At 41.6% G+C, this 27,851-nt stretch overlaps 1 protein-coding gene across 3 annotated transcripts; it reads left to right on the forward strand.

Moving 5' to 3' along the window:
- The first annotated feature begins 233 nt into the window (after positions 1 to 233).
- LOC124147875 (PHD finger protein 20-like protein 1) lies at positions 234 to 27,598 on the forward strand. Of its 3 annotated transcripts, none has more exons than XM_046518687.2 (18): positions 234 to 361; positions 2,470 to 2,771; positions 4,002 to 4,170; positions 5,182 to 5,263; positions 5,972 to 6,054; positions 10,173 to 10,227; positions 12,140 to 12,196; positions 13,951 to 14,096; positions 14,603 to 14,750; positions 14,986 to 15,132; positions 15,281 to 15,475; positions 16,131 to 16,283; positions 18,839 to 19,044; positions 20,145 to 20,256; positions 20,825 to 21,020; positions 22,369 to 22,975; positions 26,684 to 26,822; positions 27,158 to 27,598. In XM_046518687.2, exons 1-18 carry the CDS (start codon positions 326 to 328, stop codon positions 27,334 to 27,336), a joined length of 3,012 nt encoding a protein of 1,003 aa, XP_046374643.2. In that variant the 5' UTR covers positions 234 to 325; the 3' UTR covers positions 27,337 to 27,598. The 3 variants fall into 3 exon arrangements, with proteins under 3 accessions (XP_046374643.2, XP_046374648.2, XP_046374646.2); XM_046518692.2 differs by having other exon boundaries at positions 20,145 to 20,244; XM_046518690.2 differs by having other exon boundaries at positions 18,842 to 19,044.
- Positions 27,599 to 27,851: the final 253 nt, after the last annotated feature.

The raw sequence follows: 27,851 nt of genomic DNA on the forward strand, positions 1-27,851 counted from the left end.
AAAACACATTCTTGAAAAGTTGGGTTGTCGGATCCATAAAACAAATATCTAACGCCTTACAAGAATTCTATTATAAATATCCAAGCACATCGTGTTAATGGCTTTCCGTTCTATGCCCTTGAGTGGCGTTGCGCCGCGGGCATGCCTTGATGTCTTGTGTCAGTGAAGTAAGGACGGGGATGTGGTTGCATTAGTTACTATTTCAATACGGACGTTGCATAAAACGTCATTTCGAGTAGCGTGAGAACTTGTATTTTTAGACATGAGTAATGTTTTGACTGAGTAAAAGGTGAAGTCCCAGTTTTATAATCACCCATGTTCTAAAATGGCGTCGTCCGAAACTGGAATGACATCTGAACAGGTAAATATGACAGTTAATGTGGTGTTAGTAATATATTTTTGCACTTTTGTTGATCTATGCGATAGTCGCTAGGAAATTACTTGAAGGCGAGTTGTATGTAAACTATGAATGATAGTACATACTTGTTAACCCGCGTGTATTTTCCCGCGGACGTGACTCGTGCATGACCTGATTTCGGCCAGACCAAGAACATACGCAATTATGTTTTGATTGTCATTGGTTGTATTGATATGAACGACCTGCTACCTGATTGCAGAAAATGCTGTTAAATATTAATTAGACCCTTCAAAGCGAGAAATATAGCGAGTTGATGAAATTCGACATCAATAATGTACAAAAGAGGTATTGGAAATCCTGGAAGCGAATACGGATTGTAACAGTCCACATTGACTTTTTATTTTTATGTCGTCGTGATTACAAATCATTGTGCAATTTATGTCGTTCATTCAGCAAACCGATTTCCTGTATTTTTCATATCTTCATGCCATAACTCGCAGACACCCTCTCACTGAAATAATTACAATCTCTTCCAGGTTTCTAGATGGAGTGAAAATTCCGCTATGTCAGTAGACCATACAAAGACTAAATCTGTTAAGTTTGTTTAGTGGAATGGACACAAATTTCAGTCATACTGAAACATTTCATATATGACCATTAAATAAAATGTTTTGTCACCTAATTCATATAATTCATCTGAGTGGCATTTAGTGGAGCTCAACAAATATCCTTTCTTTTGTGTGTTAATCTTGTTAACTGGAGTTTGACCTTTGCACTTTGACCAGGCTTCATTTGAAATTCTTTATAAATGCAGTCTGTAAGTATAAATGCCTTCATGATATATATTAAGGCAAAACTACTTGAAAGATACATTCTTTGTTATGGGGTAAAAATATTTTCTTTTCAGAAATAAAAACCTACCACTTATCAAATATTGCATCAATAAGCAAGTTCTGTTCACAGTTTGATATGCAGGATATGATCTTTTGATCTGATGTAGGTCCCTTTAGATATGTTATGTTTATAGCCGACACGGCACCATTGTTTAGGGGGGACAGATGGCCCAGTCATCTGAGGCTGCAATATGCTGAGCAGAGTTGTGTCCCTTGGGCCCACCAGAAACCTATGATTATGGATTCGAAAATCTTGGTCCCCCAAGATTATGTTTCTTGGTTTGTTACGAACATAACTGTGCTCGTGACTTTCACCAAAGTGGTAAACGTCTGAGTCCTGCATCACTTTTGGCCTTCCTCCATCTTTAAGCTGACAAACTATGATATAACTAGTATATTGTTCAATTCGGTGTTACACCCAACTCACTCACTCGCCAATATTTATTTGGATTTCATCTGTAATTTAATAATCATAATGTATGTCGATGAAATGATATCCTAAATATATTAAACAATATAACAGATATTGTTACTGAATGATATCAGGGAATAACCAGATGTAATATTACCTACGTATTATGTATTTTTCAAGACCCACAAAGGCAGGCCTTGATGTATATCCGGTCTATATATATATTTTATCATGATTTTGATCTTGCTAGCCTGATTAGTACCAGATACACCACATAGGCAGATTTATTTTATCAGTAATTGATTAAAACAAATGTTATAAATATTGTAATTCTTGGGATACTGATAAGTTCATTTCATCCTTCAAAATTGTCAATCAAATATTTAATGGATCTTAAAAGTGAGTCAGTATTTGGTTGTATGTGATTAAACATTTTCACCACCCTCCGATAATAAGCATGATAAGTTGAGATTTTCAGTGGTGATATGTGGAAAAAGACAATGTCCATACAACCACTGGGCTTTGTAGAACAGAATTCAGAATTATTAACTAATGGCAAATCACTAAAAGAAACGAAATAATTGTTTTAAGCAAAATATTAGGTCATTTATAATTAAAATCACAAATTGTTCAGAGAACATATTCTATATAAAAACACTATTGTATCCAATGATTGGGTATTGTCTTTATACAAAATAATTTGCACATCTTCATCTCCTAAATGTTATATCACTGAAAGAAGGTGAGCTTCTGTAGCATGATACTGCTGTTGTTTGTGCACTAGAAACAAGTTTTGTTGTTTGTAGGAGATGACAGACACAGCGGAAGAGGGGGAGACAGCCATGGACACCAGTGAAACCCACTCTCCTTTCCATCACTCTGAGGACTCCAACTCCACAAACAACGAGACGGAAGAGACTGAGAGTGCTGTATCGACAGATCGGGAGAACTCCTTGACTCACACCCCTACAGCAGGCCTTATGTCATTGCACTCCACCCCAGTCAAGAAGGACGGGACACCAGGTACAGGCTCGGGCTTCCCTCTACGCCCTGGGATTGCCTGGAGGAAGGGGGAGAGGGTCGAGGCAATGGATTTCCTAAATAACTGGTAAGCTGATACTTCCGTATATTGAAATAACTGCATGAGTCTCGTTAATCCGACACTCATTATTCCGACAATCAGCTTTATCCGACACCTATGATGGGAACCAATGAAATCAGTTCTATTTAGATCGTTTATCCGACAATCTCGCACTTCGACTCGGGCACACCTAATTTGCAACGAATTACTGAAATCACTCTTGCAGTCTCGTCAATCCATCACAGTGATCAGCATACTCTGTGGCCATCTGCTGGGAGTACACAACCGGTATTTTGATGCGAGACGAGTCGCCTAGTAGCTACATATTACAACAGCTGCAGAGATAAACTTGCTTAACAAAAAACAGTTAATGCTTTAAATAAACAAAACAGGATTAATCGCATGCTTAGATTACCTCATTCTTATTAAAATCAGATACAAGTTCTTGCTACTGCTGGATTCCGGGTTAGCAGCAATGTCCCATAGAAACTAGGGCTGGGAAGATACACCAACTGTGTAATCTGATACATATCCCGATATCTTACTCACGATCCGATACGTATGGCGATACTTGCATGTGCTCTTATCTGTGGTGCGTCAGCCAGTATCAAGTATGGTGCAATTGGTGAACATATTTACATTTTCACTGCTACTTTTCACTACTAATAAGTGTTTGGTGTACAGTTAAAGCAAACATTTTAGTTAGGAATCAATATTTTTTACTTAGTGAGCGACTGTGATCGATAATTGTATCAAGAAGTAAAAAGTCGTGATCCATCGATGCATCGGTGTATCGTCCAACTACTACTAGAAACCTATGCTTTTCATACAACGTGACTTAATGGACTGTGTTGTCAGACTCAGTGGCTTTGTTGAACGTGTGTCATTGTACCCCGGCATGGAAGGTTGTTCATGATATCAACCACAGGTCCTGTTCCAGACTTGATTATCTACTGGCCATTGTTAATTTTTTTGAATATTGCTCAGTATTGGATTAAACAACAAAGAAAGAAAGATTGCTGCAGAGGAGCCCCAGTGTTGTAGATCCACTCTATCCTGTTGAGGGGCGGTCGGGTAGCCTAGTGGTTAAAGCGTTCGCTCGTCACGCCGAAGACCCGGGTTCGATTCCCGACATAGGTACAATGTGTGAAGCCCATTTCTGGTGTCCCCCGCCGTGATATTGCTGGAATATTGCTAAAAGCGGCGTAAAACCATACTGACTCACTCACTCACTATCCTGTTGATGTTGGTCGACAGGTACCCAGCTAAGATCATGGACATTGATGAAGATGACAAGACTGTGCTGATCCACTTCGAGGGGTGGAACCAGAGGTATGATGAGTGGACTGTCATGACGAGCGAAGGAATCCGACCTCTCACGCGACATTCGGAACGGAAAGAACGAGGCAGGAAGAAGATGAGAGAAGTAAGTACAACTGTCAACAGACATCTTCAAAGAAACACTGACTCAAACACTCAGTTTAATGACCAGGGTGCCGTTGTACAAAGTGATCTTAGCGCTAAGGTGATGGTATCTCCCATACCTTTACATAGACTTATGACAGTCGTAGAGCTTAGGTTGTTTTGTAGAACAGCATCCTGAACAAGAGTTCTCAGTGTTTGAGATAGCCATACATCTTAATAGTAGAAATTACTAGAACTTCAGTATGATCTGTGTTCATAAATGAGGTTGGAAATCTTCCAATCTCATTAAAATCAGATCTTAATTCTCGCTATCACTAAACAAAGATCTGAGGACATCCCATTACGGGTCACGTCAGACTGACCTTTTGCGAACTTTGACCGACCAATGGAATGACCAATCAGAAGGCAGCTTTCTCGTGCTTTATGGCACTTATTTCAAATTGGCGACTACACTTCGAAACATATTGTGACAAATTCTCGATTAAAAATTTGAAACCTGAACAAACCTGAATCGCTAATAGATGGTTTAGATTGTATAGATTCAGTCCTTAAACCCGTAGCTATCATTCGGAATACCCCGTGTTAATGTTTTCGAGGATCCATGATTAGAAAACACATTCCGTCTGTCACTTTCATGATCTGGTAAGCGACGCTCTGATTGGTCGGATGAAAGGTTGTTCTGACGTGACCTCGAATGGGATGTCCTCAGATCTTTGTTTAGCGATAGCGAGAACTTAGATATGATTTTAATGAGATTGGGAAATCTACTGATAAAAACCTCAAGTGCCCTAGGATCCCCCTAATTTCTAACACTATGCTTGATCATTAGGACTAGTGATTTACATAAGTAAAATGTCCAATCATGATGACATGGTCGGCATCTAATACTATTGTTTGTTGAGTGTTCTTTGCTTTTCCCTTTCGATTATTATGTTTTAATGGCCTTAAGTACTTTTATCACACAAAGAATTTCTTCTTCATACATTTAATACATCTTCTTCTATTGAATAAGTTCCGAGTAGGAGAAAAGATCCTGGCCAAATGGAGTGACTGCAAGATGTACCCGGCAAAGATCAGCAACATCAATCGTAATGGTCAGTATGTTTTGGGTTTATTTGTATAGAGGGGTCAAGTAAGTCAGTGCTCTTTGCATTGAAATTTATTGTGAGTTGTGTCCCTTGGCTAGGTTCATATATTATTGCTGATCATATATTTGATTCCTGGATTCTTCCAGGTTATGAGCTCCATACCGGTGCTTTGTGGGTTGCACCATAAGAGTAAACATCTTTGAGCTACAACCCTCTAGAATTGGTCCCCAGCCTCGTAAGAGGCTACTTAATGGGTCACTCATTTTTCAGGCTTGGTAAATTCATTGATGGCGTGACCTTGGATTGTTGCTCACATTGTCGATCACTGGATTGTCAGTTCCAGACTAGATTATTTACAGGCTATTGAGTGTGGGTTACACAACAAGCAAACAAACAGTCCAACAGTAATCTCCCCTGTCATCATATGCAGTCGTAAGAGAAATATGTTTATTGTTTGAGGAGGGCACTAACTGATGCAGGTCATAGATATTTACCTCTTTGAAAGACAGGCAATGCCTGGTCTGAAAAGAGCCTATATTTTGGCACTTTTAGTGACAACAATGATTGATATTTATATATCTTATCACTCTTTTGTGTTAATTGGTTTGATGAATACGTACCCTTGATATATCCATTGTAAAGAGAAAGGACATGTTGTAAGGAGCTGCCAGTATCATCACATGATCACAGTTGTTTAAATGTGTTTTTTTTCAGGCAACATGGAAGTGGTTTTCTATGATGGTTTTCAAAAGACAGTTCAGCCAATAAACGTGAAGCCGTTCTCCGATAAACATCAGGTAACTATCCAATTGGGCTCTTGATACTATGAGAAAAAATAAACTTTCCTTCTCTACTGCAGAAGAGGTTTCACCTGTAACAAGACTTTTATAACTAGTATTGGTATTTAAGGTCAGATTGTGTGTCCTGTACTCCATGCTTGTCTCTCTACCAGTTGTGATTCCCGGGAAGAATTGGTCCTCCCCTGTGGACCCTGCTTGGCTCCCCTTGGGATTCCAGGACAGAGGAGCTCTCTGGCACCCTGTAATTGTCTCTCCATCGGTTGATTGTGTGTGATCATACCCTGACGGCGTTGATCACTGCTCACAATATCAATCACTGGATCATCTGGTTGAGACTTGATTATTTACAGGCTGCCATGACATAGCTGGATATTACAGCGATAACAACACACACACACACTCAAACTTGTCTCCCAGTGGTGATAATTGAGTTTTGTTGACCACTGATTCCTCATGAAACGGACCCATGCTACCCATGTGGATGGATAAGACCTTCTCTACCCTCTAGGTCTGCTCATCATACTTTGGGAATTCTGGGGTTTATTGTCTTAGAATTCTATTGTAAAAAGCATCAAGTGGCAACAAGCAGAAGAGTGCTGTATTTTTAAGTATTAGGATTGTTTTTGTTGATAACAGAAACAGATGCATGTTGATATTAACTTTTATCATACTTCCATGTCAGAAAGATGAAATCTGATTGGTCCATGTGATCTTGATAAAATACCATGTTTCCCACCTTGGAGGGAAATAAATTTGTCAGCAGGTGGATAGACCCCTTTACCCCACCATTAACAAGTCAGGCTGCACATAGTTTTCTGAGAGGCGGAATAAATCCCTTATACCCTGCATTGATGCTCAAAGCTGCACACTCTTTCCGAATCTATGGAAGTCACGTGACATAGCGCAAGATAACCTCAGCTCAATTGAACAGCTGTTTTCTGTCAATTTTTAATTTGTTTGAATTATTTTACAATGTCATATTAAAACATATCCGTAAGACAAATTTGTTATAGCCGGCTCACTTGGGGTACATGGGGTTTTATGCACCCCTCGTTAGGTTTTATGCACCCCTCGTTAGGTTTTATACCATATATAGAAACCTAACTCAGGACACATAAAACCCCATGTACCCCTTCTGATCCTGCTACAACTTATAGTATAGGCTGAGTCATCATATCTTCATCTGGAGTTAACATTGAACCGATATGATTTCAAGAGATATAGGTACTGAAAGGTGATAGACAGTTACACAATGTAACTATAGGTCAGCAGATGTCTGGTATAACAGTCAGATATTGTCCTTGACATGATAAGAAGCACCCGTTGTCCAAGTTCTGTGTTAAAGAGGCCATGCACCACTGTCTGGAGCTGCTTCCCAGTGAAGGCCTTGTAAGTAGCAGCCGGTGTATAATAGATGGGGCCTAAAATTCAGTGTAGGTGGTGGAAAATAAATATATTTTCAACTTCGAGGTCAGCGTTAGAAATTGGCACTAGTCCTATAGTTAAGGTATCATAAGTACTTTTAGAAATTTGCTCTTTTTAAGGGTTTTGCTATATGTTATCATTATAAGAATCAGTGGGCTAAAACTGTTAGTTTCTGTTGCTGTGGGCTTCTATCGCTGCAGGTTAGCACTGCAACATATGAATGAAAAACAAACAAGTTTCAAATTAGCAGCATGCCAGCAGATAATAGATTGTTGTTTGTATTAAAATAAAGTTTTTGGTTTGTATTAGTCACCATTAATCTTGTGTGTCTTTTTCATTTCACCTCATAGTCAGCAAAAACAAGTTGTCAAAAGTCATTTTATTTATAGTCGATACATATAAAATGCAACTTGACTTATTGTAAAGATGATAATTTCAATCATCTATTGGACAGACAAGATTCTCAACTGCCACTGCTTAGTGACAATGCATGAGGATTAAAAAAACTGTCATAAAACATACCATGCCGTATATCTTTTCCTTTTTTAAACCTGTATCATTTTAAGGCCTTAACATTACACAGAAGGTCTTTATAAGTCCATGAATTGTTAACTCTGCCATGTCTGCTGGTAAATAAATATATTACAGTGAATGTTTCTGAAATGCATTATGAGATCATATAGCAAATGTTTTGTCTTTAGCATGATTTACATTGAAACACTGGTGTTGACTAGAATATTTGTATAGTGTGTTTAGATGTACAAGGGAGACATTCTGACAATGAAATAAAGTAAGAATGTCATAGTAAATCTTTCTTTAAGCACATTTGGATCATGCTTTTGGCCCAAGAGGTATGAACATTGCCTGGAAAAGTGGTGTCCCATGTTTTGTATTAACCTTGTATAAACCATGCTATCACACAATGTTAAATTCTGGAAAATTGGAAAAAGCCAGGTATACTCATAATACTTAGTTATTTCAATGTCGCAGTGTGTATGTGACATGGTAGTGATTGTGCCTCATGGTAGTGTTTGTGCCTCACGGTAGTGTTTGTGCCTCACGGTAGTGTTTGTGCCTCATGGTAGTGTTTGTGCCTCATGGTAGTGTTTGTACCTAATGGTAGTGTTTGTGCCTCATGGTAGTGTTTGTGCCTCATGGTAGTGTTTGTGCCTCATGGTAGTGTTTGTGCCTCATGGTAGTGTTTGTACCTCATGGTAGTGTTTGTGCCTCATGGTAGTGTTTGTACCTCATGGTAGTGTTTGTGCCTCATGGTAGTGTTTGTACCTCATGGTAGTGTTTGTACCTCATGGTAGTGTTTGTGCCTTATGGTAGTGTTTGTACCTCATGGTAGTGTTTGTACCTCATGGTAGTGTTTGTGCCTTATGGTAGTGTTTGTACCTCATGGTAGTGTTTGTGCCTTATGGTAGTGTTTGTACCTCATGGTAGTGTTTGTGCCTCATGGTAGTGTTTGTGCCTCATGGTAGTGTTTGTACCTCATGGTAGTGTTTGTGCCTCATGGTAGTGTTTGTATCTCATGGTGTTTGTACCTCATGGTAGTGTTTGTGCCTCATGGTAGTGTTTGTGCCTCATGGTAGTGTTTGTACCTTGATGTCCTACACTGCCTGCACCAGCCACAGTCCTTTGTAGCAGCTGGGGTCTATTGCTGGGCAGCAAATCCTTTTTTAGGTTTAAATTAGGTACTGGAAACTCAGGAGATTCTGCGTTACAACAGGTTCCCAGCAACCTTTGCTGGTCACATGAGTCGACTTAATGGCCTGGGAGGTCGGACTTGGTTCATTGTGTGTCATTGTAAATCTGACTGTTTCTGTTGTTGCTTGTGACATCAATCATTGATTTGTCTGGTCCTGACTTGATTATTTACAGGCCCACCCTCCTATAGCTGGAATATTGCTGAGTGTAACATTAAACAACAAACAAACATACAAATCAAGATTCTGGGAAGTTTAATGATTGTCTCTTCCTGAAATGACGTAATACAGGGATGAGAATTTTCCACAGACACAAGGAATGTTGCTGATTTCGTTTCATCAAGGTTCACTTTTATTATACATGCCATTACTATATATGCATAAATCGTAGAGTTTCCCTGAACCCCTGCTAATTTTCAGTGTTTTATAAATGAAGAAACATCCACACCACTGCAAATGAAGCCAATATGATAGACAAAATAAGAGTAAAGTATGATAATAATGAACTTGTAAGACTGTACTTAATGGTGATAGTTTGTTCTATAGGACTATTATCCTGAAGAGGGGGTTGATGAAAAAAAGATGATGAAAGAGAAGGGATCGCCACAATTTATCCTTACTATCTTGATGGGGAGGGGAAATGAAAAAATGTCTGAGTTCTAATTTTCAAATAAAGAATTTATGAATTTAAACATATTACACATCTTAGAGGGACGGATAATTTTTTATAGGGAGGGTGTGTGTATGTTTTTGGGTTGGGTGGGGGTTGGTATGTTGCATAAAATGGCAGGGGCTGTCACCAAAATATGAAGTCCAAAGATCAATTTCTGATTTTGTTAGTTCGAAAATTCTTGTTACATAATTGGTTACACATGTGCAGTGTGGTACAATTAGATCTTCAGCAAAGTTCTCCCTTTTCAGGGTAGAGTATGACAGAGTCATGTTTACAAGTGCATGTAGTAAGTGTATGATTTCTTGCAGGGCAAAATAGCCACATTACCTAAGGAGGTGCGGAGAGGGCGTCGCTCCAGTGAAGGTAGGTTTTTGTCACATGTTTCAGTACTGGTGTCATTTTGTTTTTCAACGGTGGATTTTTCTGATATAAAACATTGCAGTTTTGCAGGTCAGTTTTCAAAATAAAGCATACAGTTCCAGGGGCCCTTGTCACAGGCTTTATGATTAGATTAGATTAAGGAATGTGAGGGTCCTGAGATTAAGATCCTCAAGGATCCCAGGCACCCCCCTCAATTTGTATCACTACATGTACATTTAAGTTGCTGGGTGTGTGGGATGTGTTGGCTTTGAAACTCACTTACTTCTCAGCTCACTCCAGAACAGAGTACTGCTTTTGTATTCTACATTTGAAAGTAACAAGAAAATAGGGTATTCCAAACACAGTCTGCTTTACCGTCCACACTTACAAACAGAATTGATTTCACTTTGCTTTCTACTACATCCAAGTTGTTTCACTAGATGACCATGAAGTCATATGAGCACTGACATTGGTATCTCAATTCTATCATTATAAGTTTTAAATATGAATTAACATGTATTATTACAAAAAAAATTATTTAACATCTATTTCCATAAAAATGTACATGTATTGCTTGAAGTTTATGAAAAAACACTAACCAAAATGGCTTCAAATAGTTTACGAATCAACCATAGCTAAACATTTTATCAGGGTACCAGTTTTTCTCTCAAAGTTGGATGCTGATTACATGATTAATGACTTAAATCTTAGGAAGAGTGATCAATCAACATGCTATCTGAAATGGAATTCAGACACTGAATATGAAAATATCTACGAAAATGTTTGCATCATTTCTATTCAACTTATATGTGAATTGTATTCCTAAAAATAATTTTAAGGTTGCACTTTTCTGTGACAAATGGTCTCTGTAGAAGTTGAAATATGTAGCTCCTAATGTAGTTCTACAACTTATATACTGTGTCAAATATAGCTTATTTGGGTATTTATTTGTCAGAATGCTTAGTGTTGACATTTTTATTACATACATCTCCTTTAGGAACTAAATATTTTACAACTGCTTCAATAAGTTGAAAACTCTTAGTGGTCTGTCAAGAGCAACAGTACATGAGAGTTACTCCCCTTTACCCTTCTGACAGTGGTGTTGATACACATTAGCTACCTGTCACAGGTTACAGCACAGAGAGATGGGAAAAAGTTGCACCTTCAGTTAAACTGTGGGAGAGCTTTATGAGAGATTTTAATGTTAACTTGTAGAAGCAAAATGTCTTGTAATGATATTTTTTTTCTCAGATTTAATCAATAACAATATTGACAAGTACTAGAAATAGGTCATGAAGAATAATGATCATTGATTTTTTCTTCTTTTGGTCAACATACAGCAATAGGTAGTTAGTGTATGTCTGTATGTTCTGGTGACATGGCTCATACTACTGACTGAGGTTTGAGGCAGTTTTCTGCAGCAGAATGCTTGCTAGTTAAACATTCATTTTATACATTGTATGAATGTAGAGATGTCATGAACAAGCAGGACCAGTTTTCAGACTGTTGTAAAAGATCTTCATTAGGTTGTCTGTAGTACAGCCTTTCTTATAGGAGATTCTGTTCCTGTAGTTAGACAAAAATATTTATACTTTTTGCAAGTTTGACTGGGCTGACAAAACATGTTTATGAAAATGACCGGTCTTACAATTGACCTTCATCTTCTTGTTGTTCTTGTCTTCAGTGTGTTGTTACCTCTTATGATACTGTGAGTTTTATGAGGGTCAAAGTGTTGGTTTGAAGTTTACAATTGTGAACATACTTACATTTTCTTGACAAAGCAGTTTCATGATTGATCAGTTTCAACTTTCACTTTCATTTCTTTATTCAAGATACATATTTTGTCTAGTTTACTTAGACTACTTTGTGTCATTGCAACTAAAGAAAACTCATTGCATGCTGACTGTTGCAACAGGTCGCAAGCAAAGTGCAGAAAGGGTGCGATCAACTAGTCAAGATAGCAAGGACAAAGGTATGAATTATGTGCGAAGGCAGTTTTCAAGAAGTAGCCTGCATAAGAAAGTAATTTGAGAAAGTCACTGTTAGCTGGTTATCAGTGCTTCAGACCATGGAGAAAAATCAAGAGTTGAAATTCATTTGTTTCACATGTAGATTTCAAGACATCCATTATCACATAGATTTCAGAAATAATAAACTCTGTATCACAAATAAAACATATGTCTAGATTGACAAATTGCGTCATTAGAGAGCAAGGCAAAGTTCCTTGGCAGCTGTTTATTTCACAAAACAATGACATTTGTATGTCACTAAGTATTTCTTCACTAAATATTTGTCTTTGTGGACTTTGACCCCATGGTCCCAAGCACTCTTTCGCATGTTGTAAGAAGTGACTACAGGAATAATTCGACCCGTGAAGATCCGGGGTAGAATACCGGTAGGTCTTCAGCAACCCATGCTTGCCGTAAAAGGCGACTATGCTTGGCATAATAGGCGACTAACAGGATCAGGTGGTCAGGCTCGCTGGCTTGATTTATACATGTCATCGGTCGCAACTGCGTGGATCGATGCTCATGATATTAATCACTGGATTGTCTGGTCTAGACTCGATTATTTACAGACCGCCGTCATATAGCTGGAATATTGCTGAGTGCGGCGTTAAACTACAAACCAAACCAAACCAAAAAAACATGAATAATTCTGATCAGATGGTTAGGCTCACTGACTTGGTTGACAACATGTCGTCATAGCCCGATGGTCTGGGATGTTGCTCATACTGTCAACAAATGGTTTGTCTGGCCTGCAGACCTGATTGTTTACAGAGTTACTTGATATCGCTTGAATAATGCTCATTACAACTTGAAAAAAAACTTCACTCATTCACTCACTTGTTGACATGACGGCTTTATCCATCATCGGTATCCCCATGCTGATATTGTGGCACTGTTCGTGTCTTGTGTTTTTAACTAGGCCGATTAGGTACCATTTGATTTAATCACTGTGGGGATTCCTGGGCAGTGTAGGACCCCAGTATCCCATGCATGTATCCCCATGGAGCTTCTTGGGCAAAATAGGCCCTTGGCACCCTATGCTGGTTTTGCTTTGGAGCTGTTTGAGTAGACTCCAGTACCTAATGCTTGTATTCTCTGTAAGGCTTCACGGACATGGCAGGTCCCCAGTACCCCATGCTTGTCAAGGTGTGGAGTTTTCAGGACAGAGTAGGTCCCAAGTACCCCATGCTTGTCAAGGTGTGGAGTTTCCAGGACAGAGTAGGTCCCAAGTACCCCATGCTTGTCAAGGTGTGGAGTTTCCAGGACAGAGTAGGTCCCCAGTACCCCATGCTTGTCAAGGTGTGGAGTTTCCAGGACAGAGTAGGTCCCCAGTACTCCATGCTTGTCAAGGTGTGGAGTTTCCAGGACAGAGTAGGTCCCCAGTACCCCATGCTTGTCAAGGTGTGGAGTTCCCAGGACAGAGTAGGTCCCCAGTAACCCATGCTTGTGTCTATGTGGGGATTAGTAGCCAGAGTAGATCCCCAGTAACCCATGCTTGTGTCTGTGTGGAGATTGTAGCCAGAGTAGGCCCAAGTAACCCATACTTGTATCTCTGTAAGGCTTCCAGGACAGAGTAGATCCCCAGTACCCAATGCTTGTCTACGAGCCCCCCGGAATGAAGGTCACATGGCCACAAAGCTGTTACTTACATGTTGCTGCAGGGTGATGTTGCTTTGCTGACTTAAACCTAATACATCTTTTAAAATCTGTATGATAGGTGAGAAGGGTGGACTTGCTGAAAGACGCCGGAAGCACAAGTTGATTGTCGCTGGATCCTTCTTGGCAAAGAGGGAGAGGTCAGCCAGTGCACCAGGACTGGTTACTAAACCAAGGCAACAGAAGACTGAAGTCAAAGTGAACAGAGTATGGCAACAATTTGACTTACATATAGTACCTGCTTGAGGGGCATGGTATGAAAAAAGCCCTTTCTGGCTCATGGCATCTGCACAATTTATGAAATGAGAAAAACATTTAGGTAATGTTACGAAAGTTATCAGATTTGTTCTTATAACTGAGAATTGGACTTGTTCATTTTAACACTTGCATAGAGTAGGTACGACTCGAATCCATCAAAGAATGATTTTATAGTTTTTTTTAAAACCACTGTTTTGCCTGGCCAAGACATTGATACTTTCCAGGCCAACGTAACTTGACTGGAATATTGCTGATGTTTTGTTGATGGTTTCTGTGTCTGTTATGTAAAACATAGCTGGGGCGTCTTTTGTACAACTACCGATATCATTTTCCCTATTCATGAACATGCATGGTGTGTATGCAGTGTTTGTTTATATCTGTTATTTATTTGTAGATTTATTCATTAATTGCCAGCTTTTTTACCAAGACATTTGTTTTCTTTTACGCATGTTCAGAGGAAAGGTTTTGGTATGAAAACCAGCCCTAGGAAGGGGTTCAATGTGAAGACAAGTCCGGTTCCCACTAAGTCGTACACGCCACGTGTGAGTCCCTTGCAGGCCAAAAGAGACACGTCTGCTGCAGGAGAAACTCCTGAAGTAAAAAGTGAGGAGATTATTTGTCACATTTTTAAAATCCCACATTTGAACAAAACAATGCTTTTTTTCTCCAAATTTGCCTGCTAATGGCGCTTTAGAATCCTGCATGAATTCCTGGAAGAAATGGAGGTTATATATTCATCCTGCATGGTGATATGAAGAGAACAAAAGTTGATATTGCTGGAACTCATATTAAATAGCAAGCTGGCATCATGGAGTGTTAACAAGCTGATTCTTTACAGCTGAAAAGCGGGGCAAGAAGCGGGCGCTTTCTCTGCCGGCCGAGGAGGCCAGCCTCAGTTTGACTCACACTCGAGATCATCCCCACACACCCTCGTCAGCCCCAGCAGTACCAGCCAAGAGGGCCAAGTCTACCGAGAAGGATAAATGTGAGTGTGCACACTTCAACAGCTGGCATATACCTCTGTAAACTCAAGTTGCTGTGGATGTAATATTTCAAGTTATTTCTAATGCAGTTTGGATACCTGAATGGAATTGAGAATGATAAGGTTATGAGATGCATGTTTATTATTGCAGCTGGAGGCCTCGCCCCCAAGGAGTTTGTGATACAGCCAGATCACAACCTGTTCAAGTGTATGATCCCTGGCTGTGCCAAGAGTTTCCGCAAGGAGAGCCTGCTGGACTACCACTTCAAGTACTACCACACTGAGGAGCCACGCACTCCGCAACCACCAGCATCCAGGACCAAGAGGCGCAAGACCTCCAGCATATGTGAGCATGACCATGATAACGATGAAGAGGATTATGATGATTTAATATTGTCATCTAATATCATCAGTGGCGGTGGGGTAGCCAAGTGGTTAAAGAGTTGGTTCATCACGTCGAAGAAACGGGTTTGATTCCCCACATTGGTACAATTTGTGAAGCCCATTTTCCTGTTTCCCCCGCCGTGATGTTGCTGGAATATTGCTAATAGCAGCGTAAAACCATTGACTTGGATGATGCATGTCATCATATCCCAATTGTGTGGATTGATGCTCATGATGTCATTCACTGGATTGTCTGGTCCAAATTTGATTGTTTACAGACCACAGTCATTGCTGAGTACAGAATTAAACAACAAACAAACAAATTAAGTTTCAGCATGCAATTGTTTGTCAGAGGTACAAATTTGTGATAGTACTGGACTATTTACTGTTTTTTTTAATATTGAGACCAGGTACAGTTTTCTAAGGAGAACAGAAGGAAACATTTTTTTGATGCTGTAGAAAAACTGCGTGCTCCTTCATAAGATATTGTATGAACACATGGACAGCTTAAACTGACTTGTCACCCAGGGGCTCTTGGACCTGGTGATATTACAGTGCTTAAACATGCTAAACAAGTGGGGAATTGAATGTTGAATTGTTTCCATCCATATTGGCAGGTTCCACTGACAGTGACATATCAGTGTCCTCTAAGGGGAAGACAACTCCGGGTGAAACTAATTCAGCGAAACGCAAACGCCACATCTCGTCTGCCAGTGATGTTCTCAAAGAAGAACCTGTAGCTGAAGTCAAGAAAGAGGAAGTCATTGAAGGTAAGAAAGTATTGAACTTGTTTGGAAGGGGGTGGGATAGCATTTTGTTCTTGATACAACATCAGACCTGGAGGGATTCCTGGGCTGGCCAGCTCCCTACTGTCCCATGTAAGGACTTGGCTGACCTTTGTACCCTATGGCATGGACCAGCTCCCTTCTGTCCCATGTAAGGACTTGGCTGACCATTGTACCCTATGGCATGGACCAGCTCCCTTCTGTCCCATGTAAGGACTTGGCTGACCATTGTACCCTATGGCATGGACCAGCTCCCTTCTGTCCCATGTAAGGACTTGGCTGATCATTGTACCCTATGGCATGGACCAGCTCCCTAGTGTCCCATGTAAGGACTTGGCTGACCTTTGTACACTATGGCATGGACCAGCTCCCTTCTGTCCCATGTAAGGACTTGGCTGACCATTGTACACTATGGCATGGACCAGCTCCCTTCTGTCCCATGTAAGGACTTGGCTGACCTTTGTACACTATGGCATGGACCAGCTCCCTTCTGTCCCATGTAAGGACTTGGCTGATCATTGTCCCCTATGGCATGGACCAGCTCCCTAGTGTCCAATGTAAGGACTTGGCTGACCATTGTACCCTATGGCATGGACCAGCTCCCTAGTGTCCCATGTAAGGACTTGGCTGATCATTGTACCCTATGGCATGGACCAGCTCCCTACTGTCCCATGTAAGGACTTGGCTGACCATTGTACCCTATGGCATGGACCAGCTCCCTTCTGTCCCATGTAAGGACTTGGCTGACCATTGTACCCTATGGCATGGACCAGCTCCCTTCTGTCCCATGTAAGGACTTGGCTGACCATTGTCCCCTATGGCATGGACCAGCTCCCTAGTGTCCCATGTAAGGACTTGGCTGACCATTGTACCCTATGGCATGGACCAGCTCCCTACTGTCCCATGTAAGGACTTGGCTGATCATTGTCCCCTATGGCATGGACCAGCTCCCTTCTGTCCCATGTAAGGACTTGGCTGATCATTGTACCCTATGGCTATGGACCAGCTCCCTTCTGTCCCATGTAAGGACTTGGCTGACCATTGTACCCTATGGCATGGACCAGCTCCCTAGAGTCCCATGTAAGGACTTGGCTGATCATTGTCCCCTATGGCATGGACCAGCTCCCTTCTGTCCCATGTAAGGACTTGGCTGATCATTGTACCCTATGGCTATGGACCAGCTCCCTTCTGTCCCATGTAAGGACTTGGCTGACCATTGTACCCTATGGCATGGACCAGCTCCCTAGAGTCCCATGTAAGGACTTGGCTGATCATTGTACCCTATGGCTTGGACCAGCTCCCTACTGTCCCATGTAAGGACTTGGCTGACCATTGTACCCTATGGCATGGACCAGCTCCCTACTGTCCCATGTAAGGACTTGGCTGACCATTGTACCCTATGGCATGGACCAGCTCCCTACTGTCCCATGTACGGACTTGGCTGACCATTGTACCCTATGGCATGGACCAGCTCCCTAGTGTCCCATGAAAGGACTTGGCTGACCATTGTACCCTATGGCATGGACCAGCTCCCTACTGTCCCATGTAAGGACTTGGCTGACCATTGTACCCTATGGCATGGACCAGCTCCCTACTGTCCCATGTACGGACTTGGCTGACCATTGTACCCTATGGCATGGACCAGCTCCCTAGTGTCCCATGAAAGGACTTGGCTGACCATTGTACCCTATGGCATGGACCAGCTCCCTACTGTCTCATGTAAGGACTTGGCTGACCATTGTACCCTATGGCATGGACCAGCTCCCTAGTGTCCCATGTAAGGACTTGGCTGATCATTGTACCCTATGGCATGGACCAGCTCCCTTCTGTCCCATGAAAGGACTTGGCTGATCATTGTACCCTATAGCATGGACCAGCTCCCTGCTGTCCCATGTAAGGACTTGGCTGACCATTGTACCCTATGGCATGGACCAGCTCCCTAGTGTCTCATGTAAGGACTTGGCTGACCATTGTACCCTGTGGCATGGACCAGCTCCCTAGTGTCTCATGTAAGGTACTTGGCTGATCATTGTCCCCTATGGCATGGACCAGCTCCCTAGTGTCTCATGTAAGGACTTGGCTGACCATTGTACCCTGTGGCATGGACCAGCTCCCTACTGTCTCATGTAAGGTACTTGGCTGATCATTGTCCCCTATGGCATGGACCAGCTCCCTACTGTCCCATGTAAGGACTTGGCTGATCATTGTACCCTATGGCATGGATCATTTGTTCCTTATAGTTTAGTCACTTGTTTGCCTGGCTCCGACTTGATTATTTGGGGGGTAGAACCTTGGTAATAAGCATGTCATGCCATGTGTGTAGCAGTAGTGAATTAAGAAAAAGGTTATCATAATGTATCAGGATTATTGGGTTTCTTTGTCTAGGTTTTTCCTTCGATTAATGCATGGAAGTTCATTGATATTTTGAAACACTTGTCTAGCATGCTATTGACAGGTAAATTAGTAATAGGGAAATGACTCAGCTTTCAGCAATTCCATCAACCATGAATCTCATTGTTTTCTTGCCCATTTTTGATTAGTAGAGGAAGAGAAGGTTGCCATGGCAACACCTTTGACCCCCGCAACTCCAGTGACTCCAGGCCCAGCAGAAGTGGGAAAGTCTGCAGCAGCTGACACCAGTGTAATGGAGGAGGCGTCACTACAGGAAACGGAGGACGAGGCTATATCAGAGGAGGTGGTCAACTGCGTGTGTGGCTACGATGAAGAAAACGGGTTGATGATACAGGTACGCGAAGTTTATTCACATGGACGTTTGTGGAGATTTTTCTTCTAAAATTGAAAGGGATGTTGTGTTATTTGTAAATCGTTCCTCATCCCATACTACCATACTTCAATCCCTCAGGCATGATTGACAGATTTGACGGGAGTGTTAAAAGAGAAGCCAAGTTGGCTCATCGGAGACAGTTGTTGGTCTGTCTTGTAGAACTGAGCCTATTTTTTGTAACACTGTTTAGCACCAGCTTCCTCATGTATATTTCACGGTTGTAGTCTATACAGGCTAGGGTATCTGTGGCCCACTGTCCAACTGTGGGATAAATGCATAGTGTGAGATAGGATAAGTTTAAAAATTTGTAAATTTTACTTTCATTTGTATATTTACACACAAATCCTACCTCACACGCCATATGCCCACTGCACCAGCCCCACATCACAGCTCCTCTGGCCTGTCAGCTCTAAGGCAGGGGTAGTAAGGGTTTGGGTGGTGACCATGGTGATCATGGTGATGCTGGGATGTGTTAGGATGAATTGTTTTTCGAAGCTAGAAACTTTGTTCAAGCACATTTTCCACTTAAGAATAGAAGAAGGAATAAGTGCATAGTGTGAGATAGGATAGGTATATAAGGCTTAAAATACTGCGAGAATTGGTTCTCAGGCGATGAAAATATAGTGCGGGCGGGTGGAGGGTGTTTTTTTTCGCTTGTTTAAACTGGTATGTAACCAAATAAACAGTTATGTGCTATCAACCATGGAAAGGGTCTCCCTTCATAAACAAGTATACAAACTCCTTTTGCTGCCAGGACCATAACACGAGATGCGCAGTAAAGCAGTGTGCATGTAAAGGGAAGTAACTGCATGCTATAATGGATCGCATTGTTTTTAAGAATTAGGATTTTTATATATTTTGGGGAAAATGGAAAAAAAAAACGAAACATGCAGAAGACTTGATGATGATGCGGGCGGTGCTTTGAGAACCATGGCTATTATTTTCTTTAGCCTAAATATACAGTTTGATGTAAACTTTACCTTCTTGTTGTTATTATCATTGCTCAAGAGATGTGTCTGTGTGACTGAGCGCCGATGGTAAAGAGTTTCTGTGTGTTCCAGTGTGATGTGTGCCTGTGCTGGCAACATGCAAGCTGTTTCAGCATCAAGTATGAGTCCCTGCCATCGAAATACATCTGCTTTGTGTGTGAGAACCCACCAGGTAAGGCACATGGTAAATTATTTTCCTTCCTCTTTCTGTGTTGTCTTTTCCATAATTTATAGCTTTACAGAAAGAGCTTAAGTTACAAATAGGATCAAGTACACATGACAAGTTTTGTGTTCCTTGTTTCGTCTTTTGATCATGAATAAACTGAACATGTACAGTATAATTTATGAAACCAGAACTCTGTTCCGTTAAGCATCTTTGTGCTACGAATATGGTTACTCCTATACTCTATAATTTACTTACAACAGTTTTGTTTGTTTGTTGTTTTTACGCCACAATTCCAGTTATATGACGGTGGTCTGTCAATAATCAAGTCTGGACCAGACAATTCAGTGATTGACATCATGAGCATTGATTCCTGCATTTGGGATACAATGACATGCATCAATCAAGTCAGCGAGCCTGACCTTCTGTACCAGTGCATCAACTCTCTTACGAGAAGCACAGCTGCTTTTTACACTTACGACAATGCAATGAGGCCTAGGCATATATGTGTTTTTTAATGCAAGGCATTATTGAATCCAGACTCTTTAGGAGATGTAAGATCAACAATATGTTTGTTTCCATCAACTAGGAGTTCGTGACAGTCGTCGTTACATCCATGACCAGGACTGGTGCAAGACTGGGCATCTGAAAACATTCAGCTTCTTGGATGTCAAACAGTCCGATGACAACTCGGAAACTGTGAAGGCCACCAACAGCCTCATCGGGGACATCCTCAATGTGAAGTCAGCGCTGCACTCTCTCAAACAGGAGATTCATGTCACAGGGTGAGGGCCAACAACATTATTCTGTCCTTGACATGTTCGTGAAGATGGGTCACGCCAATTTGTTTGGACTCATTTCTTGTGACGGATATGGAAAACGTAAAGACCTTCATGTTCACAGTTATGACCATGTGTTTGTCGTCATGTCCAGATGTAATAGTTTGTATACTACTCACCTTTGATAAGGATACTGAGAAGTTTCATAATGTTACAAAGCTCAGGGACAACTTATTGAAATCATTTTCCCGAGGCAAGGGAGTTAACTGACTTTAACATTCCAGGCTGGAATTTCTGGGCTTGATCTTAGAGCAACCAGTGACTATTACGGGTTGTGTCCCTTCTATGTCCCTACTATGTCCCTACTATTGACCAGTCAGATTCCACCTCTCATAATACTTGCATTTGCTTAAAACAAAATGATGGGTCAAAGTCAAGAAGATCTGATCGATAACAAAATCTATATTGTAATAAAACTGGTCTTACTTCATGAAGTGCATCAAATCACGTGAGCACCTTGATTAAAAACATGAAAAGATTTGGAAAATTTCTGTTGACGGAATGTTATTGGTACACATGCTTTGCAAATCCTGCAATCGAACGAATTCGTCACGGCAGTTGCCATGTAATTTATGAACCAGATGACTCATCAGTCCAGCCAAAATATAACTCCATAATTGCAGCCTAGTTCGTCAAGGATAGAAACTGGACTTTTAAAGTCAGTTAACTCCCTTGTGTCGGGAATATGCATTGAAATGTGTACTTGTGTACATTTTGACTTGTGGATAGGTGTACTTGTGTACATTTTGACTTGGGGAAATGCATACTTACGTATATGTTTACTTAGGGAAATGTGTACTTATGTATCTTTTGACTAAATACGAGGCTGAAAATACATCAGTTCTGAGGGAACATAATACCACAATCAAAACTTGAATAGTATGCATTCCTCATAACAATAATGAAAACATTCAGCTTCTTGGATGTCAAACAGTCCGATGACAACTCGGAAACTGTAAAGGCCATCATCAACAGCCTCATCGGGGACATCCTCAATGTGAAGTCATTATTGATCTTAGGCTAATTGTATGTCATGAAAATTAGCAGCGGTAGAATATGTTGAATGTTTGAAACTTAATAGCTCTGTATAACTGACAGAGTAACACTACTGAACTTTGTTTGTGAATGTGAAAGAAATGCTTGTGTGCAATATAATCAAAATAAATCAATGTAAGGATTATTTGATGTAGGTGTTCTTTCAAAGGAGTACACATTTTGATGCAAATATGTATTAACATTCTAGGGTAGAGTTGATTTTCCCTAAAGTTTACAATATTAATTTTGCTGTTTTTAGCAGTGAAAATCACCCTGAGATGCGCACCTGGAGACGAGTTTGTGAAGAAAAAAGAAAGAAAGAAAGAGTTGCAGCAGCTGCAACGACAACTACAGCTTCATATACTACCGAAGCTACAGCAACAACGACAGTGACCCAGTCTGTTACCATGGACCCATTGACCACCAATGCCCCAGCTGTGTCTGAGTCTGAGTCGGACAGCACGAAACAAGAAGTTTCAAAGGAGACTACTGATGAGAGTCAAGATACATCAACTGTTGTAACATTTTCCCTCGATACTGACACAGCTGGAAAGGAGAAGCCTAATATTCCAGAGCAGGAAAGTCCTCTGTCAAAGTCCATGGGTTGTCAGGCTTCATTAGATCTATCCGGGAGTAGTCTAGATCGATCAGATGAAAAATCCGTCGACATATCTATGGCTGACAATGACAGTGATACATCCACCATGACTGCTTCAGAGTCATCTGTAAGCTACATGAGTTGTCTCCCTTCAGGAACGTCTGCTTCTTTAGCAGATGACAGCCAGATAGTGCCATCTAGTGACAATTTGGACAAATCTGACATAGCCAGTGAAGTAAAAATGGAACACTTTAAAGTCAAAGTTGAGGTAAGCTTAATTTTTATTGTAAACTGGAGGTGTCTTTATCCAACTTCAGTGAAACTCAAACTTCAAAGACAATGAAAAATCAAGATATTCCTGTTTCTTGGCAAGTAATGTGCCAAAAAATATGGGTAGCATTTATGAAAAAAAAAGTTTCTACTGCTCATTGGATCTAGCAAGTAGTGAAACAAACTGTCCTACAAACAACTATTACAATGTATTCACATACCACTGTATGTGTGAATATAGGCTGGACTTGAAATGTGAGAGAGCCTCAATCATTCCACAAGTCACAGACTAAACAATCAGCAGTAACGTCATCCTTTTTAAGAAGACTAAAGTATTTTTGTCTGACAGTAATGTAGAAGTCGCCAGAGATATTCATATTTCTCCTCCATTTTGTTGGTATATATATTTTTTACTTCTCCTGCATTATATATTGCACATTAATCTTACAACCCAAGTCCTAACTGGAAATGAATGATGATCTATCAGCATCTTCAGTACTCTTTTGCCAAACATGACCTCCATTACCCTCGGATGACACCTGGCGTCAAAAGGCACGCCCCCTATATGTCATTATTTTCTTTTTCGCTAACTTAGCAGGACGTAAGAGACGAGATCCTACCTGATCTGTTGATTCTATCCTTTGCTGGTTGAATTTCATACTGTTCTGAGCGTAGTTGGTGTGTTATCCATCCATCTTATCTCAGTGGACCAGTTATTCAGCGTTTTCAATGCATGGAAGTAAAAATATCCATGCCTTCGCCTTGGGTCGTGCTTCATGTCGTGCTTTGTGTCGGCGGCCATTTTTCTTTTTGGCTTGAGACACAGATGATTGTTATTGACAGCATGATTCATGTTTGATATGAATGTTTTTCACTTTTGTTGCATTTATCCTTCATATTACAAGTAATAAAAACTTATTTGCTATACAAAATATGCTTTTACTCGCTCATCAATTTTTCACTGTGACGTCACATCGCAGTGCAAATAGCTCTATTTGAGCAGGCTTTTGTGTCATTTACGGAGTTATCGTTTACTCCAATGTTGCAGATGTTTGCTGCCAAGTGTGGTTTATGTAATTGCAAGAAATCGGTGAAGGATCCACATCTCCGCTGCCTGGATCATTTTACACTGTGCCTCCCCTTTCGAAAGTGACTTCCTCACTTATACCAGAGTCGTCAATGAGAGGAAATGACAACAGGCTTTGCGCAAAATGTCTGACCACTCATGCGCTTCCTCATCGCCTTGAAAGTCCACCTTAGACATTGTCCAAGTCTACCTAGACGTCTGCGCCTCCAGCAGTGATGCCTCAAGAAGCAGCGCCTTCAGCAGCAGCACCTTCCAGCAGCACCTTCCACTCATTCGCTTCCTCCTCGCCTTTAAAGTCCACCTAAGACATCGTCCAAGTCTACCTAGACGTCTGCGCCTCCAGCAGTGATGCTCAAGAAACAGCGCCTTCAGCAGCAGCACCTTCAGCAGCAGCACCTTTCACTCATTCGCTTCCTCATCGCCTTGAAAGTCCACCTAAGACATGGTCCAAGTCTACCTAGACGTCTGCGCCTCCAGCAGTGATGCCTCAAGAAACAGCGCCTTCAGCAGCTGCACCTTCCAGTGCACAGGATGCACCTCCCACTTGGGCTCTGCAATTGTTGGATAATTCCAAACTCTGTTAGCTGAGGTGGCAGCAGTTAGATGCAACTACTCACTTTGACAGAGCATCCCACCTGTTCGTCGACGCCTCACTCCTGGGATGGGATGCCCACTTCTTGGACCATACAGCCTCAGGGCTGTGGTCTCCAAAACAAAAGCAGTGGCACAGTAACAACTTGGAACTGGAAGCTGTCATCCTGGCAGTACAGTATTGGGCTCATCGACTGACCAATGCCAAGCTGCTGATTGCCACGGACAACACAACAGTTCGTCTGGTTCATCAACAAACAGGGATCGACCCACTTGAGCTCCATTATCTAATAGACAGGATTCTATTGGAGACCAGAACGATTCACATCCCCGGGTGCAGAAATGTCCTGGTCGATGCACGATCAAGGCTGGACCGCCCACCCGCCACAGAGTTAAAGCTGCATCTGGAGTCCTTCCATACACTTTTGCCAGCAGTTTGGGCAGCTGAACATCGACCTGTTTGCCACAAGACACATCACGCAGTTGCCGACGTTCATGTCTCCACTGCAAGACCGTCATTGCCCTTGCCTTAGACTGAGAAGGTCTCAGCACCTACACGTTTCTCCCACCAGCACTCCTCCCTCGGGGAGAGCAGCCCAAGCCATAGCTCAGGCTCACACACCATCCACCAGTCGACTACAGGGGACTGTATAATAGTTGATAAATGGACCTCCTTTGAGATCTTCTGTTACCCCCACAATTGCAATGGCGCAATTCGTTGCGGATTACTTGCTCCACCTGAGAACAGAGAAACACCTTGAAGGTGGTACTATAGCTATATACCTCTCCGCCATCAATACTGTTTGTGCTGTCACTCAAGACCGGAGCTATCCATGATACTGGAGTTGACGGCTATCATAAGGAGTTGCAGGTTGAACTTCTATCCTCCCGCAACGCCCCAATTAACCACTTGACAAGGCCTCTTATCAACTCTTGACTCAGAAGACTGACTTCCTACTAGCTCTAGCTATGGCAGCCAGTTTTAGCGAGCTACATGAGCTAAATGTCACTTGAGTCCATCGTAGGAATGGAGGCCCAGGATGCTACATAGAAGCAGCGAGGCCCAGAAGAATGACTAGACGCCACCTGTTCATTACCATCTTTCTGACTTGTAAAGGAGAGACCTATGATGCAGCAGATTGGAGCAGGACCAACAACCTGCATGAGATCTGGGCCCTGGCATCAACAATGGCTCACAGCGGAAACTGTTCGGTCCAATCCGTCATGCTGGGAGGCTTTTGGAGCCATTACCTCTGGGATGAGTCCCAAGAAGATGTGGATGCGTGCATAATGTTGGACCGTTCATAGTCGCCCAGCAGATCACCAACCTCAAGAAACGCTGGTAGACTGTGACGCAGCCTACCCCTTACCCCCTTGGTCTAACCATTCCCAGGTTTGAAGAGGGGAGGAGTGGTAGTAAGCATTTTCAGTTTATCAAAACTCTTGGTTTTAGGTTATCTTTTTAATGGATTGCCATGACAGCCCTATTCTGGGACTTGGTTACCTGTTGATTAGCCTAGATCTCCTTAGAGTTGTGAAGGTTCTGTCTGATTGTTCACATGTGCTACTGTTGCAGGTGTTCACTGCCAAGGGAGTAGTGGAGACAAACCATCTCAGGCAAGCCCAACCTACAGGAACACTTTACAAAATGCCATGACACGTAACAGATATCCTAGCACTGTAATGCAGGAAAAGTTAAAAATATTCCATAATCAGAGTATGATTATGTTTATTTTATATACTTATCCTGCGTTACCCAAGGGCCGCCCCGTGACTGATGTCTTCCTTCCCACTGTACCGTCAGCCCTGAGGGACATTTGAAGACAATAATGGCATAAAGGTGTCTTCCAACACCAGGTGTCACGAGGTCATAGAGATCATGTTGGCCGAAAGAGTTACTGAAGATGCTGATAGATTGTCATTCATTTCCCATTAGAACTTTGGTAGTAAGAGCAATGTGTAATGCAGGATAAGTATATGAGATAAACATTATACTCTGATTATGGAATATATGTCAATCTGTGACAGCTGCCGGAGTCTGAGAAGGAAGATGCTCTGGATGAGGAAGTTGAGTTTGTGGAGTGTGAGCGTGCCCTCCTGCTGCACATTGTCAGGGTCCAGGCTGGGCTTAACGACCGTCTCGACCTGATAGAGGATCAGATAGAAGGTAGGACAATGTCACAAGTAGGGAATATGATGTTTATTTCCGGGTTAATGATGATAAGGTTATGAATGAGAGTAGAATGATTTTAGAGTGAGGGAGTTGGGATTTATGCTGCTCTTTGTGATATATTATCAATGTTGTGAAAGAATTGCAGTTGTATTATACAAAACTTAAAGTTTCAGGGCCTTAAGGACACTATCCCACTTAATCTGGTAACCACATTGTACTCATCATGAATTATTCTAACTTTCTGCCATCTTTGTGAAGTTCGCATGCTACAGCACCCAGTGGAAGAGTATGTGTAACAGCAGACATACATGTGAGTTCCTGTGTTTCAGCCCTCGAGAAGGCGGATTCTTCCCAGCGTGCACCACAGCCATCTTCTCAGCCGAACCAGGCACAGACCACTCCAACACAACCTAAGTCCATCCTGGGGGATGTACCCATTCTCAAGAAATCTCTTCATTCTCTCATCCGGGACCTAGGCAAGGTGAAGTCCATGGCAGCCTACCATTAAGTACAGGGAGCCCGCTGGTTCGTCCAGGTCCTCTCACTCAGCACAAGCACCTGTCCTCGTAGTGGCAGTTGATGAAGGAGAAAAAATAAACACTGGCATAACCAGGACGTTGAAAGTGTTATTTGTTACCTGTCACTTAGCAATGTGTGTCTTTGTTGAACATACTTCAGTGCTTTATTATCGAAACTGTTTTCAGTTTAATTTCATCCTCAGCACAAGATGCTTTGTGACTTTTGTACATAAAATAAATATCAAAACAGTTTGGAGTCATTGCTTCTTTTTCATATGAATCATGGTTTTATTTGCTTATATGTATATCAACTCTTCTCAGTACCAGAAGGTATTCACGAGCCATTTCAGTTCTCTTCTCCTTATACACTGGGGATTTGGTCAGAATAGGTGTCTGTAACCATGGTTACCCCATACTTGTCACAAGGTTGACTAATATGATGATTAGGTGGTCCTGGCTGGTTGTCACCATGCCACAATAACGTGGATGGGTGCTCATGCTTTCA

Source organism: Haliotis rufescens, unplaced genomic scaffold (genome assembly GCF_023055435.1).
Source record: "Haliotis rufescens isolate VD_foot unplaced genomic scaffold, xgHalRufe1.0.p SCAF_1, whole genome shotgun sequence".
NCBI lineage: Eukaryota > Metazoa > Mollusca > Gastropoda > Lepetellida > Haliotidae > Haliotis > Haliotis rufescens.

Coding starts and splice junctions, on each gene's coding strand:
- LOC124147875 (XM_046518687.2), top strand. CDS start 326: ATGGCGTCGTCCGAAACTGGAATGACATCTGAACAG. Junction 5,264..5,971: donor CAGCAACATCAATCGTAATG/GTCAGTATGTTT, acceptor GTTTTTTTTCAG/GCAACATGGAAGTGGTTTTC. Junction 22,976..26,683: donor ACTTTAAAGTCAAAGTTGAG/GTAAGCTTAATT, acceptor AATCTGTGACAG/CTGCCGGAGTCTGAGAAGGA.